This window comes from Geotrypetes seraphini, chromosome 3 (assembly GCF_902459505.1).
Source record: "Geotrypetes seraphini chromosome 3, aGeoSer1.1, whole genome shotgun sequence".
Taxonomy (NCBI): Eukaryota; Metazoa; Chordata; class Amphibia; order Gymnophiona; family Dermophiidae; genus Geotrypetes; species Geotrypetes seraphini.
The window spans coordinates 222,537,366-222,562,340 of record NC_047086.1 but is presented as its reverse complement, the minus strand read 5'-3'; the positions used below and the strand labels follow the sequence as shown (position 1 = coordinate 222,562,340).

Sequence of the window (24,975 nt, the reverse complement as noted above, 5' to 3'; positions counted from 1 at the left end):
TCCTAGGATTCAAAAGCAAACTAGCATCTCCTTACGAGAGGCATAGAAGGATATGGTTGACTAAAAATTACGCCAGGTGTACACCTGGCAGGGCCTCCATGTGTGCAGATCACCGGACTTGATGGACCGAAGGTCTGATCTGGAGATGGAGCTTCTTATGTTCTAAATGTGATAGGGATGTCTGCCATAGCCTATGCAGGTCCTGGCTGATATTCCACCGAGGTTCACATAAGACAGTTATGCGGCCCCCAGCTAAATATTGGCCAGGACCCGCATAAATCTGTTTTACCTTTAAATAGTCCCCCCACACTCCTACTGTGCTCCCCCCCCAGCCTGCAAGCATCAAAGGCCCTCCCCTCCTATCCTGAAAGAGCCCTCTCCACAGTCAGCCCTCCCAAGGTCTAGATAGAGGATTGGGGGGGGGCGGGCATGTTGTAATCTTTACTTTTCAATAACTTTATCCTGGAGTTCTAGAATTATCATAGATGATGACCCTTTTCCCCGTTAGCTCTCTTTCATGTGTATGATGTTCCAAAATATTATGTTTAACTTTGGATTTAGCACCCCAAATGAATGTTTAAAAGGTTTTAACTGGGCAAGAGAAGCTCCTGCTCGATTAAACCCCGCTAAGTTGGCTGGCTGCTAAAAATCTTTGCTAACTGGCCATTCCTTTATTGACTAGGCAAGGGAATTCTTGGGATGGAGCTTGGGTGGAGCCAGCATGTTAGCCAATCTACTAACCAGTTAAATGAATGCATAAAGTTAGGAAAGCAAAAAGGTTGTCTTAACTTTATGCAGAGAGTTAACCAGGCACCGATCTGAATATTGGCTGGTGCCTGGTTAACTTCTGAGTCAATGTGCATACCTTGCTATTCGATGCTGGGAGTCGTGCATGACCAGGATTAGGTCAACCCACAGCTGAAAGCAACTCATAAGCCATGGGCTCAATATTACCTCCATAGTTGCTAAATCCTTAACCATTTTTCCAATTTCTTTGGAGGCAAAGAAATGGGTTTACATACATGTGGATGGCTTTACAGATCTCTTCTGTACTTCTGCTTGCTTTCCGCAGTGTGATGGCAAGATTCTTTGCTCGGTTAGCTTCCAGAAGGGTCACTTTGCTGGCTGCCTTGTGGCTGGATTTGCTTTTTGAACAGTTTAGGTCTATGGCAGGACCCTGTGCTTTGGTCTTAAAAAGTTCTTCAAACTTGTCCAAATCCAGATCCTGAAAAAAAGAAAAATCCAATATATTTTTAATATACAGGTCAAATGCACATCTCCATCTCACTCTCCTCCTGGTATATTCATAAATAGGTCCTACGTACATTATTTCCAAAACCTCCTATTTATAAATATTTAGAATAAATATCCCTTCATGCTTAGGTACAGATGTGCTTCCATAAACATTAAATCCCCAAATGTAGGCTTCTTCTTCACAGTGCCAACAGGGATCCTCACTGTCCATGACCCTACAATGTCAATAAGATCCCCAATGTTAGCATTCACTCAGCAGTGCCATAATGGTTTCCACTCCCTTAATATGAACTTTCTTCAAAAGCGCTATAAGGATGCCCTAGTGAATGTTTCATCAGAACAGAGCCAACAGATCCCTATTATTTGCTTCCTCTAAGCAGGTTCTTCTTTATTTACTGTACAGTTAAAGGGAAATCAGTGCAGTCTTTTTATCCTGAATAAAAATACCATCTCACCTCTAGTATCTTCTCATCATCAAGCTCACTGAACACTGTTCCATTGATCTGATTGGGTTTAAGTGCTGTCCAGTTAAAGACCGGAAGGCGGAACTTGGTTTTGATTGGCTTCTTTATCCGGATTGCTTCAAAGGAAGCCAAACATAACATAATCAAACTGTGCATTGTGCATTGTTCCCATCCCACCACCATGTCTCTTCCTCACTGCAAACCAGGCTTAGGCCACAGCCTTCATTCCATTCCTCAGGAACTCCTTGCCCCTGAGCACAAGCAGCCGTACCCCTCACCCCCAAACCTTGAGTTCTATAAACAGAAGACTTACCTGACAATCCAACGGTCATCACAACGGATGGTGAGGCACCAGGAAGCGGTGGGGGTGGGGGGCACTTGTCTGAATGAAGGGGGAAAAGAGATGACAGGCTCAGTATTTGGCAGATATCCCATTCTTACATTGCTCTTTATATTATACTAGTGTTTAAGTCCGTTACATTAATGGGTGCTAGAATAGATGTGTAGACTTTGAGCACAATGGGGCGCTGAGGTCTTTCTTTCTTTCTGTCTGTCTCCGTGGCCCTCTGTCTGTATTTCTTTCTGTCTCTCTCTGTGGCCCCCTGCCTGCCTGTCTTTCTTTCTCTCTCCGTGGCCCTCTGCCCCCTGCCTGCCTTTCTTTCTGTCTCTCTCCCTGGCCCCCTGTCTGCCTGTCTGTCTGTCTTCAGAACTAGAGGGATTGGTGGAAAGGCATACAGGAACTTGTGTGACCAATCCAGAAGAAAAGCATCCATCTCCAGATGATAAGTAGAGTATTGTCTGGAGCAGAATTGAGGCAATTTGTGGCTGTGGGGAGACGCAAACAGGTCTATCTGAGGCATCCCCCATAGTGAGACTTTGGAGTTGAGAGTCCACGCGTGGGGCCGAAGAAATCTACTGAGCCAGTTGGCTAGAGCATTCCGTTTCCCTTGTACATATATGGCTTTGAGAAATATGTTTTCAGGAATTGCCTAGTTCCAAATGTGCTCGGCTTCTTGACACAGAAGAAGAGAGCCTGTTCCTACCTGCTTGTTGCTGTAGTACATGGCTACTTGACTGTCTGTGTGGATAACGCCTCTTGTATGAATAGGAAGCAGGTCTCTGAGAAGATTTAGATGGCTGAGTCTTATTCTTGGATCCCGTTAAGGTGGTCCAGCTTTGTTCATGCTGGGTAAATCTTTGGGTGACATCCTCCACCCTGTCCCAAAAGAGCTCTTCACCAAGACAAGGAATGTTTGCTAAACGATCTTGAATGTTAATGTCCATGTCAGAGACTCACAGCCATGCAAGCGTCTCATAGCAACAGACATAGCCAATGCTCTGGATGTCAGTTCAAATGCATCAAAAGCTGATCTTGCCATAAAGTCTCTGGTTTGAAGGAGGCTATGAGTAGTCTCATGGAATTATGGAAGTTGGTCAGATGGAACATATTGTTGAAAATCAGCCAATTTCTTAACGAGCTGTTTAAGGTAAAATGACACATAGAAGTTATAACTGAGAACCCTATTGGCTAACATAGAATTTTGGAAGAGGCAGCACCCAAACTTGTCTATAGTGTGGCGTTCACGTCCTGATGAAGCAGTAGCATATACTCTAGTACTGGAAGATTTTTTAAGAGTAGATTCCACCAGTAAAGACTGATGTGCCAGTTGTGGCTTATCCAAGCTGGGACAGGAATGTATTCTATATAAAGTCTATCTTCCTTGGAGCTATAGGAAGAGTGAGAGGAGTCTCCCAGTTTTAAAAAAAGCCTCCTTAAGGAGATTATGTAGAGGCAATTTAAGGAGTTCTTTAGGAGGTTCATCAAAGTCTAATGCCTCAAGAAGCTCTGCTCTCTGCTCAATATCCAACTCCAGCTTAACAGGCAAAGCTTTCCCCATCTGCCTGATGAATTTGGTGAAAGAAAGTCCCTCTGGAGGAGATCTACATCTAGGCGGTGGAGGAGATGGATTTGTGGAATGCTATACAACTCTGGAGCAGATAAGGTGGGTTCAAGATCAGAATCAGTGTCTCGTTGAGAAAGATCAGAATTGACATCTGGAACTCCAGGAGATTCTCTATAGGAAGGTGAAGAAGGATGCTTCTTTGTCTGAGAAGTGCAATGACTGTGAGAACATCGAGTAGGGCTCCTTCGATGATGTCAGTACCAGTCAGATGAAAAGGAAGATGAAGAGCATCGACGAGAATGTCTAGATCTTGATCTGCATTGAGAGGAACGGGAATCGTAACCATGTAATGCATGCTTAGATTCAGAGAAGCAAGCATCAGTACTGTGTTATTTTGATGTCCGTTGATGCTTTGATGAAAAGCTGGACTCTGTACCCTTGGGCCTCGATGTGCCATGCTCAGGCTGGGCCAGTATTGAGGGAGTCAATGTAAACACCAGTGCTGTATGCAGCTTAAACAGGTCACCAATCTCTTTCTGAAAGAATTCCTTCAGTTGGTCCTGGATGGACTGCACCAGTACCACTGGCTCAAAAGGCATTACCATTGGTGCTGCAGGGTGTCGAAGGGTGGGCGACCTCGATGAGGAAGCACGCCTTATAGGAGACACAGCCGAAGGAGATTGATGATAGCATTAGCATTTGGTATGCATCAAGGGACTCGATGCTAAAGATGCCTAACAATGCTGGTAAAGTAGAGGACAGCTTCTTAGCAGATTTACCCGATGTAGGAATAACGTCTGACATCGAAGGAGGCATCGATGCTGGTACCATCAGTACCAATGGCACCGATTTGTTGCCTTGAGGTCATGGCCAGTCCAAATAACTTCTCCTGTGTTGAGCCTTAAGAGAGCACTTTTGTAGAGTAGAACAGGGGATAGAAGTGTCCACTTGATGCTCCGGGCCCAGACACTGATTGCACCAACTGTGCAGGTCAGTGATGGAGATGGGCCGTTGGCAATGAGTGCACTTTTTAAAACCAGCAGTTGGCTTCGACATCTGAGGAAAAATTGTGGCAGCTAAATCAAAAAACTCTGGTTGCAGCTCGAGACAAAAGCCAGTGAGAAAAACACTGATGAAGAAAAGGCCCGAAGGCCTGCCTGAGGAATAGAAATAAAAGTTTTGGGTTTTTTTTTTTAAAAAGAAAAAAGAAACTATTAGAAAAGAAAATGAGCCAAAGGTAAAAATACATTGGGAAGGTAATGCAAGTTGGACAGAGTCCAAAACACATCTTCACTCTATGGAGATCGAAAAAGTGAGGAACTGCGAGCCGACGTCAGGTGGGAAGGCACTTGCGCATACACGGTGCTGGCAGTCTCAAAGCTCCTTAAGAAGTTTAAAGTGGTAGTACACTTTTAGCACTGTCCGTACCGGGCTCCATGGATGACGTCAACCACAGGTGAGAATATGCTGCCTGCTTGTCCAAGGATAAATATCTGTCTATAACAGCTACAGATACTATTACCAGTCCTAGTAAAACTGCAAGCAGGTCTCTAGAGTAGCAGTAGACTGCAGAGAAAGGGACCCAGACTCATATCTCACCCTAACTAGTACACTTGTGGTATAAAGGGTGAGCCCAACAAAACCCACCAAAATCCCACTGTACTGCCATATAAGTGACAACTGCAGGCATAAGGGCTATTGAGTTTTGGAGGGCTCACTATATAATGCACATGGTTTCTGGTGAGATGTGTACATGGCACTCTTAATGTGAAGTTCACAGCAGTGTCCCACTGCTCTGCTGGCATGTCTGTGTGGCCCCTCCTACATGCAAATGGCTTGTTTTGATGTTTTTAATTTGGACCTTTTTTTTTTTTTGATAATGGCAAAAAGAAATTAGATGTCTAGCTGGACAAAACATCTAGCTGGGCCATTAAAAATGATAGATGTCTTGTGGGATTGAAAATGGACATTTACTTTACCTGATTTTTGGATGTTTTTCTTAAAACATCCAAAGTAAGGATTTAGATATCCTATTGAAAATGCTCCTCAATGTGTTTACCTGGCAGTGGGGGTGGAGCTGGCGGTGGTGGTGGTGGCGGAGGTGGTGGCGGAGGTGGAGGTTCTAGCTCTATGGGAGGCAGTCCAGCGGGCAGGGATTGTATCTCAGCTAGAATTTGGCTTTCAGTGCCCAGGATTCCCAGCGATAGGATGTTAAGACCTCCCTCAGCCTCTTTGAGCAGTTGGATATTGCCCGTCTGCTCCAGGTGTCGAAGGCGTTGCTCTAGGTTGACCTGGCGCAGGAATGCCTCTTCCTTCTCCTTTATGATCTTCCTTAGCGTGTGAACCTGGTGGCTTGTGTTTTCATAAGTCTCCTGTCCCACACACACATAAATGGCAGGTGAATGCTTCCTGAGGTGAAATACACACTCACCCAGTTTTTAATATATGAAAATAGGCTATGTGATCAACCATAAATGTTGAAGGTGGCTTCCTGTTTTGGGATTTCCCTCTCCTGCCCCTCTCCCCATCATGAATAGTCCCTGCCCTACCTGCAATGCAAGTACAATGCAATATCACCCTTCCATCCATTTATTTAGATTTATTTACTACCTTTTTGAAAGAATTCACTCAAGGTAATGTATAGCAAAAATAAGTCAAACATAGGCAATAGACAAAATAAACAGTAAAAATATTCAAATAGCTATACAAGGTATGGCAAAAGATGCTACATTACAATGTCAACACAATACAGCATTTTAGTGGATAGCATAGGATGTAAGCTAAGATAAAGCATATAGAGTAACAGGAGTAAGAAAAAAGGGGACTAATTTAAAAGAAAGTTGCACATTAGATCACGCGGTGGCAATTGCTCCTTTCAGACTTCCTATTTTTATTCTTTGCTTTCCCAGCCCTACAGTTTACCCCACTGTCACTCTACAAACTGAACCCTACCACCCAAAAAATTCCCCCTAAACTGCACTCACCCCAAATTTCTAACCATGCCATGTTTTGAACACTTTACTATACGTGATATCTTCCATACATATATTTACCATATCTTCCATACTACGTATATTTGCCATTTGTCTACCATGCTACGATTTCTCATGCTTTGTCTGCCACACAATATTTGCTGTTCAGTGTCTACCGTGCTAGGTTTTATCATATTATGTGTAAAACTGTCGTGTCATACTAGGTTAATCATGTTTTTAATACTACTATTTATCATTTCTATAGCGCTGCAAGGAGCTGTATATTTAACATACAATAGACCAGGGATCTCAAAGTCCCTCCTTGAGGGCCGCAATCCAGTCGGGTTTTCAGGATTTCCCCAATGAATATGCATTGAAAGCAGTGCATGCACATAGATCTCATGCATATTCATTGGGGAAATCCTGAAAACCCGACTGGATTGCGGCCCTCAAGGAGGGACTTTGAGCCCCTGCAATAGACAGTCCTTGCTCAGAAGAGCTAACAATCTAATCTGACAGACAGGACATCTCAGGGTTTGCCATGCTATGTCTTACCATACCATGTTTTGTCATATTATGTTAACTATGTTTTGCCGTCTATCAGATAATGTCCTGCCATGCTATGGTTACCATCACTTTGTATAAATACGCTTTGTTATGTATGTAATCCATTCTGAGCTTTTCTGGGAGGATGAGATATAAAACCAAATAAATGAGGACAGAAATATGTTTGAATATTATCTTAACTAGACTAGGAGTGAATAAACATCTCCTGCCATATTATGTGCAGCCAGTGCCACTCTTTGTGTGTGTGTAACTAGCAAATTAGTTACTTCATACCCTGATGGTCTCTAGCTCTTTTTCTCGATGCAGCAACTGCTTCTCTAGTTCTGCCACTCGCATCATATTCTCGTTCTCCAAGTCCAAAAGTTTCTCTGTCAACTGAAGATAAACCACATATGCATTTATAGGCAGTGGCCATTCCATACAGCCATACAGTCAGCTAACTCAAGTAAATACCGTTCATTCTGTGTGCTCACCTTGAATACACCAGCCCACATAAAGGCACAGCCTTTTCTTTCTTTTTTTTTTGTAATCTTTATTCGTTTTTAAAACTCACATTAAGTGTAACATATAATACAATCATTTTGTATTATACTTTAACATCACTTAATATATCATCAAATTCTAAATCGCATCAAATATCCCCCCTCCCTTATACCCAACAATTATTCCTAAGCAAAAGAAATCATAAAATATTCCCACCCACCCCCACCCCACCCTGGATGAAAAATGCTACAGTGCAATTTACTTCTACAAAAAAATAATAATAATTCTTTGCAAAAACAACCTTTCCCTTTATACAAAATCCATTTTGGACTTATCCAACCAAAGTTGGTGTGGATTTATGACTGGGAAAGCGCATTTAAAATGGGCTCTATCACAGGCAGGAGCCAGATGAACACAGAGACTGGAATATACCATCATACTCTTCTTCACTGATAAAGTTTTTATTAGCAGTGCCAATGCACCTCCATTCACAACATAATAATCCCAAGAGAAAGCAACAGGAAGAAAGTCTTACATGTGATAAGTGCTCTTCCAGTTCTTCCACCTTCTCCAGTGCCACATTCTTAGTCTCGGCATCTTCAAGCAGACCTCCAACATCAAAGACGTTATCAAGGTAAGCCTGAATCTGCACCAGCAGCTTCTCACTCTCCGTGTGCTTCGACTTCTGAGGGAACAATGTCAGGACTTGAGAAGAGGCAGCAGGGAATGTCAGAATAAAAACTACAGGCAGTCCAAGGGAACAACTGTACAACCCCAAACTACAGCCTAATACATTTGGAGCACACTTCCTAACAAGCACTTAATTAATCTCCAAGGACAAGCAGGATCACAAGATCTCATCAGTGGGTGATATCACCTTATGGAGCCTATGTGGGGAAAAATACTCTCCATTTCAGAAAACACCTGGAAGCTGGAGTGGAGGAGTGGCCTAATGGTTAGGGCTGCAGCCTCAGCACCCTAAGGTTGCAGGTTCTAGCCCCGCACTGTTCCTTGTGACCCTGGGCATGTCACTTAACACTCCGCTGCCCCAGGTACATTAGTCAGATTGTGAGCCCACCAGGACAGATAGGGAGGACTGCTTGAATACCTGAATGAAAACCACTTAAGTATAAATGATGTATAAATACTAAATGCTGTCTAAATGCTATTCTGTAACTATGTGCATGTACAATTCAATAGCATATAGTTTGCTGGTAGGTGTACCCATGGATTGCATCTGGGTCAAATATGGGGTGGGGGTCACATAATTACACACATAACTTACAGAATAGTCTTAAGTTACATGCCTATCATTTGAAACTTAGAATACTTATTTGTAATACCCCAGATAAGTGATTTCTCTGGTATATCTCAGAACCTCAGAGACACAACTCCGGGCTCAATACATTCATAGCCCTAAGCTTCATGTGTCATCTCTTCACTGGTTCAATCTCAATTATTATCATCAAATATACATACTTTAGAATAATTTATAAGTAACAACACTTATCTTTGTGGTTTGAAAGTCGGGGAGCAAGCCAACATGTTTCGCTTCCTGCTTTTTCAAGGCTTTCCCCTTTTTACCACCGACATCTCTTGAGGAAGTGGTCAAGAGAGATTCCTCATAATCAAGTGTCTCTTTTATGCCACATAGGTATTTAAAAGGTGCTGGGGCCAATTCTGTTCAATATGTTTGTGAACGATATTGCCAAAGGGATAGAAGGAAAGGTTAGCCTTTTAGTGGATGATACTAAGATTGGTTAAAAAAAAAAATGGACACCCTGGAGGGAGTGTAAAATATGAAAAAGGATTTGCAAAAATTGGAAGAATGGTCTGATGTCTGGCAACTAAAATTCAATGCAAAGAAGTGCAGAGTGATGCATTTGGGGAGCAGAAATCCAAGGGAGATGAATTTCCTGAGAGGTGAGAGACTGATATGCAGACAGGGAGAGGGACCTTGGGGTGACAGTGTCCGAGGATCTGAAGGCAACACTGTGACAAGAAGGTGGCTGTAGCCAGGAAGATGCTAAGCTGTATATAGAGAGGCGTAACCAGCAGAAGAACGGTGGTGCTGATGCCCCTGTACAGGTCGTTGGTGGGGCCCCACTTGAGAGTATTGTGTTCAGTTTTGGAGGCCCTATCTGGACAAGAATATACGAAGACTTGAAGCGGTCCAGAGGAAAGTGACGAAAATGGTAGGGGGTTTACACCAAAAGAAGTACAAGAAGAGACTAGAAGGCCTCTACATGTATACTCTGAAGGAAAGGTGGGACAGGGGTGATATAATACAGACATTTAAATTTTTGAAAGATGTTAATATAGACCAAATCTTTTCCAGAGAAGGAAAATTAGTAAAACTAGAGGACATAAATTGAGGTTGAGGGAAGGTAGACGTAAAGGTAATGCTAGAACATTCTTTGTCACGGAGAGGGTGTTGGATGCCTGGAATGCCCTCCCGAGGGAGGTGGTGGAGAGAAAAACTGTGATGGAATTCAAAAAAGCACAGGATAAACACAGAGGATCGCTAATTAGAATATGAATGAGCAAACTTTCACCGTCTGAATCCAGCAAAGGAGATGGTTTGGATAGGCTGGAGTGAGCTTCAAAGGCAACTCCAGTAGTTGGAACCTAAGAACAGTACTGGGTAGACTTCTAAAGTCTATGGCCCAGAAATAACAAAGAAAAATAGACATTTGAATTTAATCATGAAATTACAGGGCAGACTGAATGGACCATTCAGGTCTTTATCTGCTGTCATTTACTATGTTACTATGTTATGAACGTGCCAGAGGTTAAGAGCACTAATTCACTCAAAGGGCTGGATGGAAGCAGATGAAGGGAAAACAAGATTTGAAAATGAGAATTGTTTAAACATGTTCGCTGTCTCTAGAGAGAACCTTAAATAGTGGAGGATGCTGGGCTGATTAAGTTTTCTTTGAGTACTGCATCTAATAGTCCTCTAAATAACCTCTTCCCACCACCGAAAGACATTTGGAATGAGACCCAAAGGTGGTTTAATTAGTTGTAAATAGGTTAGCAGCTGTAATATGCATTTTCAATCGCCAGTTAGTACACAAAATCTCGTCCTTCCCTATGCAGCAACATGTTATGCAACTCAGTAATACAGGAACACATTTTTGCATTACAGACATGCAGGAAAGAGACAGAAGAAAAAAAATTCCCGAAATACCTCAGAAAGGAAATACCACAGTAATTTTTCCTGCAGTGCTATATACCACATTTGTCACACTTCATATAAACAGAAGGCCCAAAACCCATTGCCTTCATTTTCTCCTACCCTTTGCATCTTCTATCTCTGCTTTAGGATGTCAAAATCGTGCAAGTTACCTCCAGGAACTCTTCCAGCCCCAACTTTGTGAATTCATATTGTAGGTGAACTCGGAAATTCATGTCCTCCACAGAGTGAACCACAATGTTTATGAACTGCATACAGGCAACCTAGTAGCACAGCAAACCAACATCAAATGTACCACAGAGATACTGGTTTTAATATAGTGTCATCTATGTACACACTAGTAGGGAGCAATTTTCAAAAAAATGCTCACTGTCTATTTATGACACATAAACTTAGACTGTAATCATTTTTGGGGTTTTTTTTTTTTTTAATTCTTTATTGATTTTCAAACTACAAATGTGCCATAAATGAATCACATATATGTATCATTGTATAATAAGCGCAGCAAACTTTCAAACATTACTGCAACAAAGAAATTTCCCCCTCCCTCCCAGCTAATATACAAGCAAATAAATCAAACAATTTTTGAAATTTTATAAAAGCTTGTAATTATTCTTGTTACGTTTAAGACTGTAGGTTAGATGCTTATTACTGAAAATCATGTAAATGCTTAAACTACCCCCTCATCCTAACTCCTTCAATACTTCCTATGTTTTAGACACCCAAATTTAGAAGCTTATTAGTTCCTACATTTAGGTACTCAGCCCTAGTGCCAAGGTTAGGTGCATTTAATCCCTTTGAAAATGAACCTCCTAAATTCTGGTTACAAGCATACCTAATTATACTCCTATTTCACCCCAAAATCATTCGTAAGAGACAGTTCTCAACAGAAGTTTAAAAACCATTGTGGTGAATATTTTTAAATATTCAATAGCAAGGAAAAATGTGTTTTTTACCTGCTATTTTTCTTCCCTTGAGTTCAACCAGACCATTCCAGATCTTGTGGGCTGTGCCCTCAGAGGATGGAGACAGAGACAACTTTGCAAACTCTGCATTATAAAAGGTTCTGTAGAGCCGTAACTCATCAGTATTTCGGTAGCAAAGCATATGAGGACTGGGCAAAACCAATACACTGCAAGTAAAAACTTCGTAAAAGGAGGAATTCAGTTATAAAAATACTAAGTTGTTCTTGGGAAAAAAATTTCAGAACTTCCATATTCTCCCCGCAGAAAAATTAATGGGTTAGGAAGTACTAGACACGAGCAAAAAGATTCAGTTATTCGGTCCTCCTTTTTTGCTCTGCAACATATTCTTCCTGTTCAGTCACTTTCATCTCCCACCCTCTTATGATTACTGGTTCATGCTTTGGTTATTTCCCACCTAGACTATTGTAATTCTCTATATGCTGGTCTTTCCTTTACTTCATTAAAGAGGCTGCAACTCGCTCAATCTACTTCAGTCAAATTGGTGTCAGGTCAAAAGCGCGCTGGGACAAAGGCGCACGCAGACAATTGAGCGCAGCACGGAGGCGCGCGCCGAAGAAAATTATTGTTTTTAGGGGCTCCGACGGGGGTTTTTGTTGGGGAGCCCCCCCACTTTACTTAATACAGATCGCGCCGCGTTGTGGGGGTGTTGTGGGGGGTTTGGGGAGTTGTAACCCCCCCCATTTTACTGAAAACTTAACTTTTTCCCTGTTTTTAGGGAAAAAGTTAAGTTTCCAGTAAAATGTGGGGGGTTACAACCCCCCAAACCCCCCACAACGCCGCCGCAATCTGTATTAAGTAAAGTGGGGGGCTCCCCAACAAAACCCCCCGTCGGAGCCCCTAAAAACAGTAATTTTCTTTGGCGCGCACCTCTGTCTTGCGCTCAGTTGTCGGCGCAAGTCTTTGTCTTCCGCGATTATGTCTATGAACCGTCAAATTATTCTATTCAGTTCATCGTTTCGACCAAATGACTCCATTGTTTCAACAAAAAACCACTGGCTTCCTCTTTCTGTACTAAAGACAAAGATAATTCCCTTTCTCCATTTAAAAAGAGGGTATCTGAGCAGGTCTTGTTGGATTCAAGGAAGAAAATTAGCAGATAAGACCAAAATGTTCCTTACATTACATTAGTGATTTCTATTCCGCCGTTACCTTACGGTTCAAGGAGGATTACACAAGAATTGTCATGATGTTACGAAATACAAGAGAATTGTCAAGATACTAGTAAATGTCTAATGAGTGGTTTGGATATTTTTGATTTGCTATGTAGATGGTGTTTTGGGTGAAGTTTTTTGGGGGGGTTTGGTTCTGTTATAAAGGTTTAATATACTTTTTGAAGAGTAGGGTTTTTTGGGTTTTTTTTTGAATGTTTTGTAGTCTTTATCATCCTAACTACATGGTGTCTGGGAAAAAAAAAAGAGTCCCTCCCCTCAACATTTTTCCAAATAACCCAAAAACATCCGACTGCAGCAGAAATGGGTGCCTGAAATTTGAGACATTTCTGAATGCTTCATTTTTACATAGAGCTCGCAAAACAGTTGAACTCTTAATTAATGTAACTCCAGAATTCGTTAAGCTAACAGCTCAGTGGCATCAAAAACTTTGTGAACGTGTTAAGGTTGAAGGAGGACACTTTGAACATAAATTTTGAACTAAGAAAAAAAAAACCCACCCTATTATATTAATGTATTTCACAGGTCATACTAAATGTTTAAACAGCTGCAAATTATTTTGAAATTATGTAAGGGATTCCATTTTTCTGCATCTAGAACTCCAGAAGCCAAGGCCACATTAGTGTCCTACAAAGTGGACATTGTGGCTGCTTAGCTTGAGAAGGCACATCAACAAAATTGGATCTCTCCCCAAGAACTGCAGCTGGCAGGCTCCCCTGAGACAGCTTCAACAGGTTGGCATTGTAGAAAAGGACAAACTTGGGGGAGGGGAGGGGGAACCTATCAGCTATCCAGAAGTTCCATTGCATTCAGGCAAGGCTGCTTGAACCAGTAAAGGTTGAGGAAAGGAGACCTCTTCCGAAACCAGCACCAGGATGGAAGAAGACTCCATAGCTTGAACATCCACAGACTGATAATTAAAAATGGATGCTTCACCCACCATTATGGAAGAAACCCCCCACAGAATGTCTTCCACAAAATAAGAAGCTTGTCCAATATTACATCCTTATCAATTTTCCGAAAAAGAACCAGATTACTGTTCCTGACTAGAACAAGTCGCTTAGCAGGTCCTGAAGAGCTGCTGGGTTTGGCTCTACAGCACAGGCAGCACTACACTGACTCAGCTAGGTCTTCCATTAATAAAAATCTTTTTAATAGCTGTGAAAAACTGCTGCCTCTGAAGCAATGTTTGAATTATAAAGCCTGCAGCCATGCATATGACTGAAGAAAGAGAAGCATAGCTGAAGAGAAGGCCACGTTTTGCTATAATAGCACAACTTGTGGTAAAATAACCCATCTTAATAGTAGCACACATTGATGATTTCCCCCTTGAAACTCCTTTCAAAACCTAATTTGGTTTATTCTATTCCTTCCCCATATAGTCTGCTGTTCTTATAGATTGTTTCTGGGGCAAAACTTATTTATTGATTTCCTAGAAAATAAACCTGCCTAAACTCTGCCCCCTGAACAACAGTTTCATTCACAGTTATTGATACTGCTGTTGCTTGTGATATTTTAACAAATTTACTACAAAAATAAACTTTTTTTTTTTAAACTAGGGTGGTTCTTCACTTGGAGGAATAGTTAATGAACCCTCCCTGTAATTCATATACAGCCCAGGTGTCAGATAGTTCTTCAGAGTAGCTGGGCCATCATATTTCTATAAGGCATGTGGTATCTCACAGAGAGAGAAAAAGAGATAATGGTGACTGCAGATGGGCAGACTAGATGGGCAATTTGGCCTTTATCTGCCATCCTGTTTTTATGTTTCCTTGTTTAAAATAGACCCTTGACCCCTGTAGGCCCTGGATAATTGAGGACCAGTCTTGGCTAGCCGCCCTATTCTTCATATAGATTGTTCTATGAGCATTACCCATTACAAGGGCAATTGTATAACTGGGCACCTACACTGCTGCACCCTTTTGATGAATAAATTTAGAGAAATTAGCAGTTTCACGGGTAAATGTTCTCTTACGTGCATAAGCCTAAGCGCTGTCCCGAAGGGCACACACAAGTGGCAGAGCACATAAATGTAGGAGGTGGTATAGTAGGTGAGCAATGGGGCAGAAGTCCTCCAGACACATGTGACGTATAGAATACTATAAGTTAAGTGCAACCTTGACACACTTATGCAACTGCAGGGTGCTGAAAAGTTCACAGCCCATCCAACCAACTTCCTAAATTCTATTTTGCCACTGAAGCTAACAGGAGTGTTGTCTTATTTCATTAAGTACCAATTTGCAGAAACAAAATTTTATATTTTGACATAGTTTCAGATCATTCATCAACCATAGCCACATCATTCTTTTCTTGGTTGGGCTGAGAACTTTTCAGCACCCCCTCGTATATCAGCTCTGTGGTGAATTTAACTCCAAGAACATAAATGTAAGGATCCTGTTATGTGATATGATCCCATTGAGCTTCCTCAGGGCACTTACCGTATTTTCACGCAGATAACGCGCACCCGTGTAAAACGCGCACACGGGTATAGCGCGCAGAAACCACGATTTTATGTACAAAAACTTTTGTATACCGCGCTCACGGGTATACCGCGCATGCAGCCCGACTGTCCTTTCGCCCGCCCCGACTCTCCTCTGGCCACCCCGACTCTCCTTTCGCCCTCCCCGACTCTCCGTGCACTGTCCCGACTCTCCGTTCACCCTCCCTGACTTTCCGTGCACTGCCCCGACTCTCCGTGCGCTGTCCCGACTCTCCGTTCACCTGAGGCACATGGTCGGGTTGGGCCCATGTGCCTCAGGCCGCGCCCCCAGGTGGGACCTAAGGCTCCAGGGCCTATTCTGATTGGCCCACGCGCCTTAGGCCCCACCAGTAGGCGGAGCTTTGGGACGGATGGGCCAATCCGGCCTCATTCCGTCGTTGGCTGCCTGCCGGACAGGCGGGTTTGGCTCCCGTCTGTCCGGCCAACTACCAAAGGTACGGGGAAGGGGGGTAGGGGTGTCGTGGGGGTCGGCCAGGGGGGTCGCGGGTCGGCTGGGGGGGCAGTCGGAGGTTCTTGGGGGGGGCGGTCTTTGGAGGGAGGGGGGTTTGCGTCGAGGGCAGGAGGGCCTGGGATCCCTCCTGCCCGTAATGTAGTGCGGGGTGGGGGTAGGGGGTCGCCGTGGCCAGGAGGGTTTGGGCTCCCTCCTGGCCCAATATTGTCGGGGAGTTGGGGAGTCGGCCGGGCAAGAGGGCTTGGGCTCCCTCTTGCTCCGATCGTGGATGCGGGTGCGGGTGGGAGCGCGTGCGAGCTGTCGTTCGGGGTGGGGGTGCGAGCGGTCCTGCTGGGGGGGGGTGAATCGGGCGTCGGGCGGGGTGGGAACTATGTAAAAAAAAATTTGTATACCGCGCTCACGCGTATAACGCGCGAGGGGTATGCGCGGTAGGTAAAAACGCGTATAGCGCGCGCGTTATATGCGTGAAAATACGGTAAATGGGATGTGTACAGTTACAGAATTGCCCCTTATAGTGCTAGCATACACACCCCAAGTTCCCCTATAAATATGTAGAGGCCTACCCCCATATGTGATCCTCCATCTATCTCTAGCTATAACCATTTACACTTCTCCCTCTGTATTCGCGGTTTCAGCAATCGCGGTTTCGATTATTCGCAGTTTTTAGCTTGCTGGCTCCTCCCCCCCAAATTACATCAGCTTGCATAGAGAAATTGCTGATTCCAAGCGTTTACAGAGAAAATCGCCGATTCCCAGCACTTTCTTTGCCGTGTTTTGCCTCTCCTTCAGAAACAGACCAGGTCTCCCACCATGTTATTTGCGGTTTCACCATATTAATGATGGCTTTTAATAGAAAACAGCAAATGACATATGAAAAAGTTATTCGCAGGTCTGTTAATCCCCTATCACAGCGAATACGGAGGGAGAAATGTACTTCATTCTCTTCACTTACACCTTTGCTGTCCTAACTCTTTTTTTCTTTTCTTTTTGTGGTGTATCCCATCTCTATGTCAGGACTAGGATATAAACTACAAAGAGATCTTGTAGGTTGTTTTTTTTAATTTTTTGAACTGGGAGCCTGGGGTGGGGAATCAGGGCGACTTATCTGCTTTTATGAAACTGGTGTTCCTTTCTTACTATCATTTTTATTATTGTAACCTGTTTTATAGATATTAAATCTATAACTGGATGAGCAAATAAAGTGAACCTGAACCTGGATAGGATTCTTCACTACAACAATAGGTATATCTGGTATGCACCATACAAGTGTTTCAATTCATTTCATTTATTTATAAACATGTACAGGCCCAAAATTCAGCCAGCAGCGATCAGCATTTTAATGACCCAAAAATTCAATGCTGGGCCATGTCCAGGCTCTGACATTGAATTTCCGGGTGCAGGGAGCTGGCTAAAATATAGCTGATTACATATGATATCTGGTTATGAAGAACCACATAAAGGCCCCCTTTTATGAAGCCATTTTAGAATCTTTTAGCGCTTGATGTGGCGGTATTAGCTCTGACACTCATAGGAATTCTATAAGAATTGGCGCTTTTACCACCGCAGCCGGCAATAAAAAAAAAGCCTAATGCGGCTTCATAAAAAAAAAAAGGGGGGGGGAGATAGGACTGCATTTTATGGGGTCCTATTTATGCAGTTGTCTTAACCAGTTAAGTGCTGACTCCACCCCTGGAATGCCTCCAAAATATCCGGTTTCAGTTTGCACACTAAGCGGACATTTTCAGCGGCACTATAGGAAGTAGAGTTATGGGTTTGCGCTGACACTTTTCATTTTGTTTGGGCATGCGCAGTACTAACTGCCCTCGGCGCAGAATCTTGTGTGCACACGCTGGATATGCTTGCTCTGATTAGTACACAAATTCTGTGTGCTTCAGATTTGTATACGATTAGCTGACCTCACTGGTAAGCCATGCTTAAGTATTACATTTGTTGAAGCAGTACACTCAGACACACCCACACCCACACGCCTCCCTTGCCTTCTTGTCCCTGCCTATGGCCTGCTCCCCCCTATCTGATTAGGAAGTAGATTATTCTTTGCTCTGCTCCATGACCCTCCCCTCCATTTCCCTGCAGACTGGCCGGCAGGGAGGGGCTGGAGTGATACTCCCCTGTCACTTTAGAGAAGTGGTCTCAAACTCAAACCCTTTGCAGGGCCACATTTTGGATTTGTAGGTACCTGGAGGGCCTCAGAAAAATACTGTCTTATTAAAGAAATGACAATTTTGCAAGAGGTAAAACTCTATAGTTTATAAATCTTTCTTGTTGGCTAAGTCTTAATAATAATAGTCTCATTTATAGCTAATGAGACATATGATCAAGAAACTTTTATTTTACTTTTGTGATTATGATAAACATACCAAGGGCCGCAAACTAGTACCTGGCGGGCCGCATGTGGCCCCCAGGCCGCGAGTTTGAGACCACTGCTTTAGAGTCTAAAAAGAAGTAGCAGAACTATATTCCAGGCCACTCGCCCAGAAATTAAACCCTGGCTATAATGTATTCCTTTCCCTATATTCTAGCAACCAGTGCACAAATTGATGATTAAACCCAGTTCAGAGCACACTAGTAGTCTAATAATATCAATATACAACAGTTGTTCCTGAACCACTATATTTTTAAGTTGCAACTTTACAAAACAAAACATGATATCCAAGAGAGGACAATGCCTTGAAACAGCTATATGCGAAACATGAATTTATGTCGATGAAGACCCCTCCCCCCCTCTAATAACAAGATAAGTCTATTGATCTTATAAGTATTAAGGATTTTAATTTTAAAAGTTAGATAACTTGATTGAAAAACAAAATATATAAAAAATAACAAAACAAAAAAAAAACCAACATTAAGTTTCAAGTTTATTTCTGCTTTTGATAAATCGCCTATTACAATTTCTAAGCGATGTACATAATATAATAAAATATAATAAAAAAATTTGACGTAGTAACAATGTATACTTATTATGACTAACATGAAAGAGAGGGAAGCGGGTATAGTTACATTATAGGGTTTGTTAAGTAAAAAGGAAAAAACAAAAGGTAGGGTAGATATTATCCAAGGAACACTTCGTAAACATTAATTAAACAGAAAAAAAAAATATATCACTGAAGCGATGATGAATCAGTCTGCAAAAATTCATATACGAGGCTCATCTTGGTAACCTCTGAAGATCCAAACTTTAAATATAGTGGTTGTGCATAGATATTGTTTTCCCTATATTCTGCCATCTACTCCTACATATCCAAATACCCCGCACAATTATCTGCTTTCAAATTCAAAATCAGACTTCCTCTCCCATTTCCTTCCCTCCTCTTTCTGCTCTGGAATTTGATAGACTAAGATGTTTCTCCCAGGGGATTTCAAACCCACTGCAAGTGACACATGCTGTTCCACCACACAATAACCACTGCAACTAACGGTCACAGCACAGGACTGTCCACCCTTGCGGTGTCCAGTGATGTTTGTCACCATTTGCTGCCCTTCAGTAATTTGAGTTCCAAGCCTGGGAAAGCATTAATTCTCACCATAAAATCCATGTTACTGTCTTCGTTCCGAAAATACTCCATCAGCTTCTCAAAGCGATGCTGCTCCTTGCACACCTGGAAGTCCAAAATAAATGGTCTGTTTATTCCAACAAAATCCAAGAGCTGCATGAGCCAAAAGGTTTGTATTTCAGCAACTGTTTTTTTAAGGCCACTCAACTGTGACCATATCTAAAGTTCCAAAGCCCAACTAGCCAAGGGCCATTTTAAAGTTATGCAGAATGAACCGTGATCAGGAAACCCCTCCTCCAACTACTGGCAGAAAAGTCCAGCAGAGGAGCGGCATGACTTCCACAGCAACGAGTACAACTTTTTTTTTACAGAGCCAGAAGTTTGGTTCTCAATGACTTGACTTGATTCTTTGGACTTGGTGATGCAGGGCTGTTTCCAATTTTGGGATGCATTGGGTGGGAGTGGGGGATGGGCACCTTTACAGGGATAATGTGGCAGTCATGTCTTTCCACACAGATTCAAGTGTATTGCTGTATAAGAAGAGGGGCCATCTGACATTGGCCCCCTTACTTTGCTATTGTTCATATTGGATTTTGTATCTTATTCTTTCTATTGTCAGACATGTTTCATCAATAAAACATGTCTATTGTCAGACATGTTTCATCAATAAAATGCTAAAGAATTTATATTTAGTAATTGCCATTAAATCTCGAAAAATATCCTACAATGTTGATCTACTCAGCCTCCCATTATGCTCCACAATTTAAATCTAAGCCTTCAGCTTTCAGAATTCTAGTACAATCCCTAATACTGAGCCATCTGGATTATTGTAACATCACCCATCTGACAATCCCCCAGAAGCAAAAGAAAAGACTACAACTGATACAAAATGCAGCAGTCAGGATGATTTTCGGGCTAAAAAAATCCGACCACATAACCCCTTCCTACAGACTCCTACACTGGCTGCCGATGGAGGCACGCACGAAGTTCAAACTAGGATGTCTCTGCTTCAAAGTACTAAATGGACTAACCCCTAAATACATCACAGACCTCTTCTCATTCCCAACCAACAGACACGAAAGAAAAACACACCTGAAATTTGTCTCCCCACCGGCCAGAGGATGCAAATATAAAAGATATCATCAACAACTGCTATCGTATCAAGCAGCAACATGGGGTAAAGACCTAGAAAAACTAATTGCACACACGAACAATTATGGAGAATTTAGGAAACACCTAAAAACTTACCTGTTCCTGAAATACCTAGACAACGAACCAGGCCATCAACCCCCCTTGTAACATCATCATATACCAGAACTTGTAAAATGTTAACCCTAACCCTACACACAAACTGTTGGTACTATTATTAATGATGACATTATCAGATGCACACTGTTATTCTCTTCAATTCGTTGTATGTACAGCTCTATTCATTGTATCTACAGCTATTATTTATTGTATTTACAGTTTCTATTTAATGTAAACCGCCTAGAAGTCGCAAGATTGCTGGCGGTATATAAGAATAAAGTTATTATTATTATTATTATTATTTGCTCTTCAAATCTAGTGTGCAACACAACTGTCCCAGAGCTGCTAAGTTACCCAGCTCCATAAGGAAGACTTTTTGGTCAGTCCTGGTTTTGAGCTGACATTATAATGCGCCATGGGACTGGCAATCCCCGATTCTACCCACCAAAATCAGTGCTGCAAGTTCTATAACAAATCAGAACAGAGTTGTCAGAAATCCAGGACTGGCCCAGAATCTCCCTCCTGTAGCTGTGCTGTCCCCAAGGAATACTTATTAATTCCACTATAGGCGGTATTTCAGTATAACAGCCCAAACAGAGAATTATCGAAGAAAAGTATAGTCGGTAGAATTTACACCTTTAACAAAGAGAGCACGTTTGTAAAACGTTCAGACTTTCAGTCGCAGTCCTAAAAGCTTGACAGCCTTAAACATTTTTAAGCCTTATCAGAAACATTGTTTTAAAAGGATTAATAATAGACTGTAGCAAATGAGAGGGATATATGCGGGTCAATATTCAAAGTGATTTACTTGGTCAAAAATGGTTCCTGGCTGGTTACATAACCTGTTCGGGGCTAACCTTTAATTTTCAGTGGCAATTAAGTGGTTAGTACAACTGAAAATAACCAGATAGTGGCAAACTCAAAACCAGCTATTTTGGAGGACTTCTGGGAGCAAAGTCAGCATTTGCTCCTGCTTAAGCTATTCTCAATCCCAAAATGGCAGCCGTGACCCCCCTGTGGTAGTCTTACAAGGTGGCTGCAGGAAATTGCAGTCACCATTTTGAATATGGACCCATGGAGACTGGAGCAACACTGGATGCTTCTGCCCCAAAGAAGCCACTAGACTACCAGTGCCTTTAAAAAGCAGGCCTGGGGAGGACTTACAGTTACAGGGGTAGGAATGGGGAGGGCAGATGGTCAGGCTGGGTTTTCTCTCAGGGGTGGGAGGCTGGATGCATCTTGTGATGGCAATGGCAGCAGGGCCACATTTTCAGTTTGGGGTCAGGTTTCAGCTGAACATAAGAATTGCCGCTGCTGGGTCAGACCAGTGGTCCATCGGTCCCCGCAGTTTCTGGCCATGGATTGTTTTGGTCAAAACCAAAACACCAGGTTTAGTCAACCTCGTCTATGAATTAGTTGTCTCCACAAACCCAGAAATTCAATGCCAAAGTCTGAACATGGCCCAGGATTAATGCTGCTGGCAGTCAGCAAAATGCTGATCGCTGCTAGCTGAATAACAGACCCATAGTTTCTTGAAATTTTCAGCATTCTGTTATGGAGCAAAGCAGAAAATGACTTGCGTGTTTTCAATAGCAGGGCATATTAGAAAGTAGGTGGATCTAATAGGAATGAATCAGTGTGCCAGTGGGACAGGAGTTACTGTGGGTTATAAATGGGAAAATTTGCCCCTAGCCAATTTCCCCAACCAATACCACCATTCAGTATCTCAGAGAAAAGGGCCCACTGGGGCTGAATCACCCTGGTTCCCACACTCCCATAGATCAGTCCTAATTCCAGGATACATTTCCACATTGGAATTAAAATTATATATTATATAAGAAGTTTTGTAAATCGAATATTATTGGTCTCAATATGCATTTATTATAAATCTTTCCATTAAATTTCTCAAAGCAAGACATCAACAATTATTCATGAAGCCCATCCATATGGAGGAGGAGAAAGAGGAGAAGGGCCTTGAATCAATTCAAGCTCCCAGGCCTTGCACTGACTACCACTATCAGGTCAAGTACAAGCTCATGAGGAAAAGGACAGCCTGTTTTTTCAACCCCATCCACTGATTAAAACTCCTATTTGATGTTATGACCCAGTTTGGGAACTCCTGGTCTAGCTATATTATCGTATCACATCAGTTGCTGTGACTAGATTAATATCGCAATTCAATTTTTTATATCTTGGGTCCATAGTTCTAGAACTCACTGCCTCAGAGGCAGAGAAATACCCATGTGGGGTGGCCTAAGTGATCTGACTAATCAGAATCTTTGGCCATGCCCAGTGCATCCCAAAATGCACTGGGAGAGAGGCCTAAGATTCCGGTTGGCTAAGGCGCCTAAGGCCCCTCCTATGGCATGTCTTCAGGAGGGGTTGTGGCAGGAGGGACTGGGCATTCCTCCTGCCGATGATCTTCGAGGGGGGGTGGGTGGGTTTCTGACAGGAAGGATAGGGCATCCCTCCTGCCGGTGATCTTTGGGAGGTGGCAGCGGGAGGGAGTAGGTATCCCTCCTGCCAAAGGTTGTATCGGGGTGGTAATAGCAGAAGGGATTGGGCATCTCTCCTGCCGGGGATGTATCGGAGTGGTGGCAGCAGGAGGAATTTGACACTCCTCCTGCCGCGGACATTCAGGAGTGGGGGGCTATGAATATGGAGGGCAAAGTGTACATGAAATAGTCTAACTGAAAATTGCCCAATCCAACATGGCTAAAGCCACATGCTTGGGGAAAAAAGCATTCCTATTGATCTGTTTTCAGTAGAAGAGAAAAACATGCATACATTCAATTTCCAAAAATGCACAAGTAGTTTTTGCAGCCACTAAGATAAGAGGTGCAAAGTACATAGAAGTGTTTAACATACTTACTTTTCACTTGATAATTTTCAACAATGCATAAAGTTGGCACGCTGAACGTATCCACATTATTTACAATTATAAAGTTTTTTTGCAAAATTACCTCCAAAATTGATGGTATGAAAGAATTACAAAGTACAGTGAAATCTGTCCTGCTCCTGCTCATCTTAGACTCAAGGGCAAGAATTACCTCTTTAAAGTTGTCAAAAGCCGCTAAAATGATTTCATGCCCTCCTCTCACCAGGCAGACTGCAGCCAGCAGCTCTAGCACCAGAGCCTTGGTCCTAGGTAAGAACAAATACACATGAGACACGTAGGACATAGGAGTGTTCCAGGAGATTTGCATCCTTAAAGTAGCATGCTGTGTATGGGTGGGTGGGGGGGGGGGTCACCTGATGAAAACTGGCAAGGGTGAACATAGCACAAGTCTTTCCTGGGAAACTGGGAAATACAATAAGGCCACTCAGTTTGTTTTGGGGCATCTGGAGGAGAGTTTGGCGCAGTGGTTAGAGCTAAAGCCTCAACACCCTGAGGTTGTGGGTTCAAACCTCACGCTGCTCCTTGTGACCCTGGGCAACTCACTTAATCCTCCACTGCCTCAGGTACATTATATAGATTGTCAGCTCACCAGGACAGAGAGAGAAAATGCTTAAAGTACCTGTACGTAAAACGCTTTGAGTGTGGTTGTGAAACTACAAATAGGCAGTATATAAGTCCCCATTCTCTTTCCCTTTCCCTAGGATAACTATAGGAGAAAGAGATCCTTGATCATTTGGGTCTTTATTTTATTCAGTGAATAGGAGAGGACTAAATGGGGACACTGCACCAGAGTAGGGGTATTCTTGTGACTCTGTATGTATATTTCACATGAGTGCAAGTGAGTGTGTGTGTGCACACATAAATGCACATGGGGCTGACTCTCACCTGGGGTTCTTGTTGTTTAGACTTAGTGCAATTTCATTAACCGCATGGGGATGGGACATGACCAAGTTGAAGCCGTACTAGGAAAAGACAAAACAGGAGGGTAAAAATTAAAAAATGTAAACCTGTGGTACATGTAAAACAAAACAAATAGTTTTCACTGGCAGTTAACCTTAACAAAGGTGATGAAAACACCATCTCGTGGACTGCCAAAACTACCTGTGGGAATAAGAGAGCCGACTTGAGTTACTAGGGACAACCTATCATCATATTATCAGGAGGAAAAGAAAACAGAAAACCTCAGTCCACAGCCTTCAGATCTATGACAAAGAGGCAGGGGTGGGGGGTAATACACTTGCAAGATTTAAAGATGCGTGGAGGGGCATAATAAAAAAAAACATCTAAGTCCCTTTTGGCCTAAGGCCCTAAACGCTGAAAGTAGCAGCAGGGAAAATGTCTATTCTCAAAAAAAATGTTCAAAATGAGGG

At 42.6% G+C, this 24,975-nt stretch overlaps 1 protein-coding gene across 5 annotated transcripts in view; it reads right to left on the bottom strand.

The window, feature by feature from the left end:
* The window catches only part of FMNL3 (formin like 3), a 285,433-nt gene that overhangs the window by 47,924 nt on the left and 212,534 nt on the right, over positions 1 to 24,975 (bottom strand). For all 5 annotated transcript variants that reach the window (XR_004538810.1, XM_033938096.1, XM_033938095.1 and 2 more), the window contains 10 exons: positions 24,491 to 24,567; positions 23,757 to 23,850; positions 19,489 to 19,563; positions 10,993 to 11,103; positions 8,180 to 8,329; positions 7,435 to 7,536; positions 5,682 to 5,994; positions 2,032 to 2,100; positions 1,710 to 1,834; positions 1,023 to 1,225 (listed from right to left, as the gene is read on the bottom strand). Coding sequence is in view for 4 of the 5 variants with exons in the window: in XM_033938096.1 (XP_033793987.1) it covers positions 1,023 to 1,225; positions 1,710 to 1,834; positions 2,032 to 2,100; positions 5,682 to 5,994; positions 7,435 to 7,536; positions 8,180 to 8,329; positions 10,993 to 11,103; positions 19,489 to 19,563; positions 23,757 to 23,850; positions 24,491 to 24,567 (1,319 nt within the window). In the remaining variant the exon portion in view is untranslated. The remainder of the gene's footprint in view (positions 1 to 1,022; positions 1,226 to 1,709; positions 1,835 to 2,031; positions 2,101 to 5,681; positions 5,995 to 7,434; positions 7,537 to 8,179; positions 8,330 to 10,992; positions 11,104 to 19,488; positions 19,564 to 23,756; positions 23,851 to 24,490; positions 24,568 to 24,975) is intronic.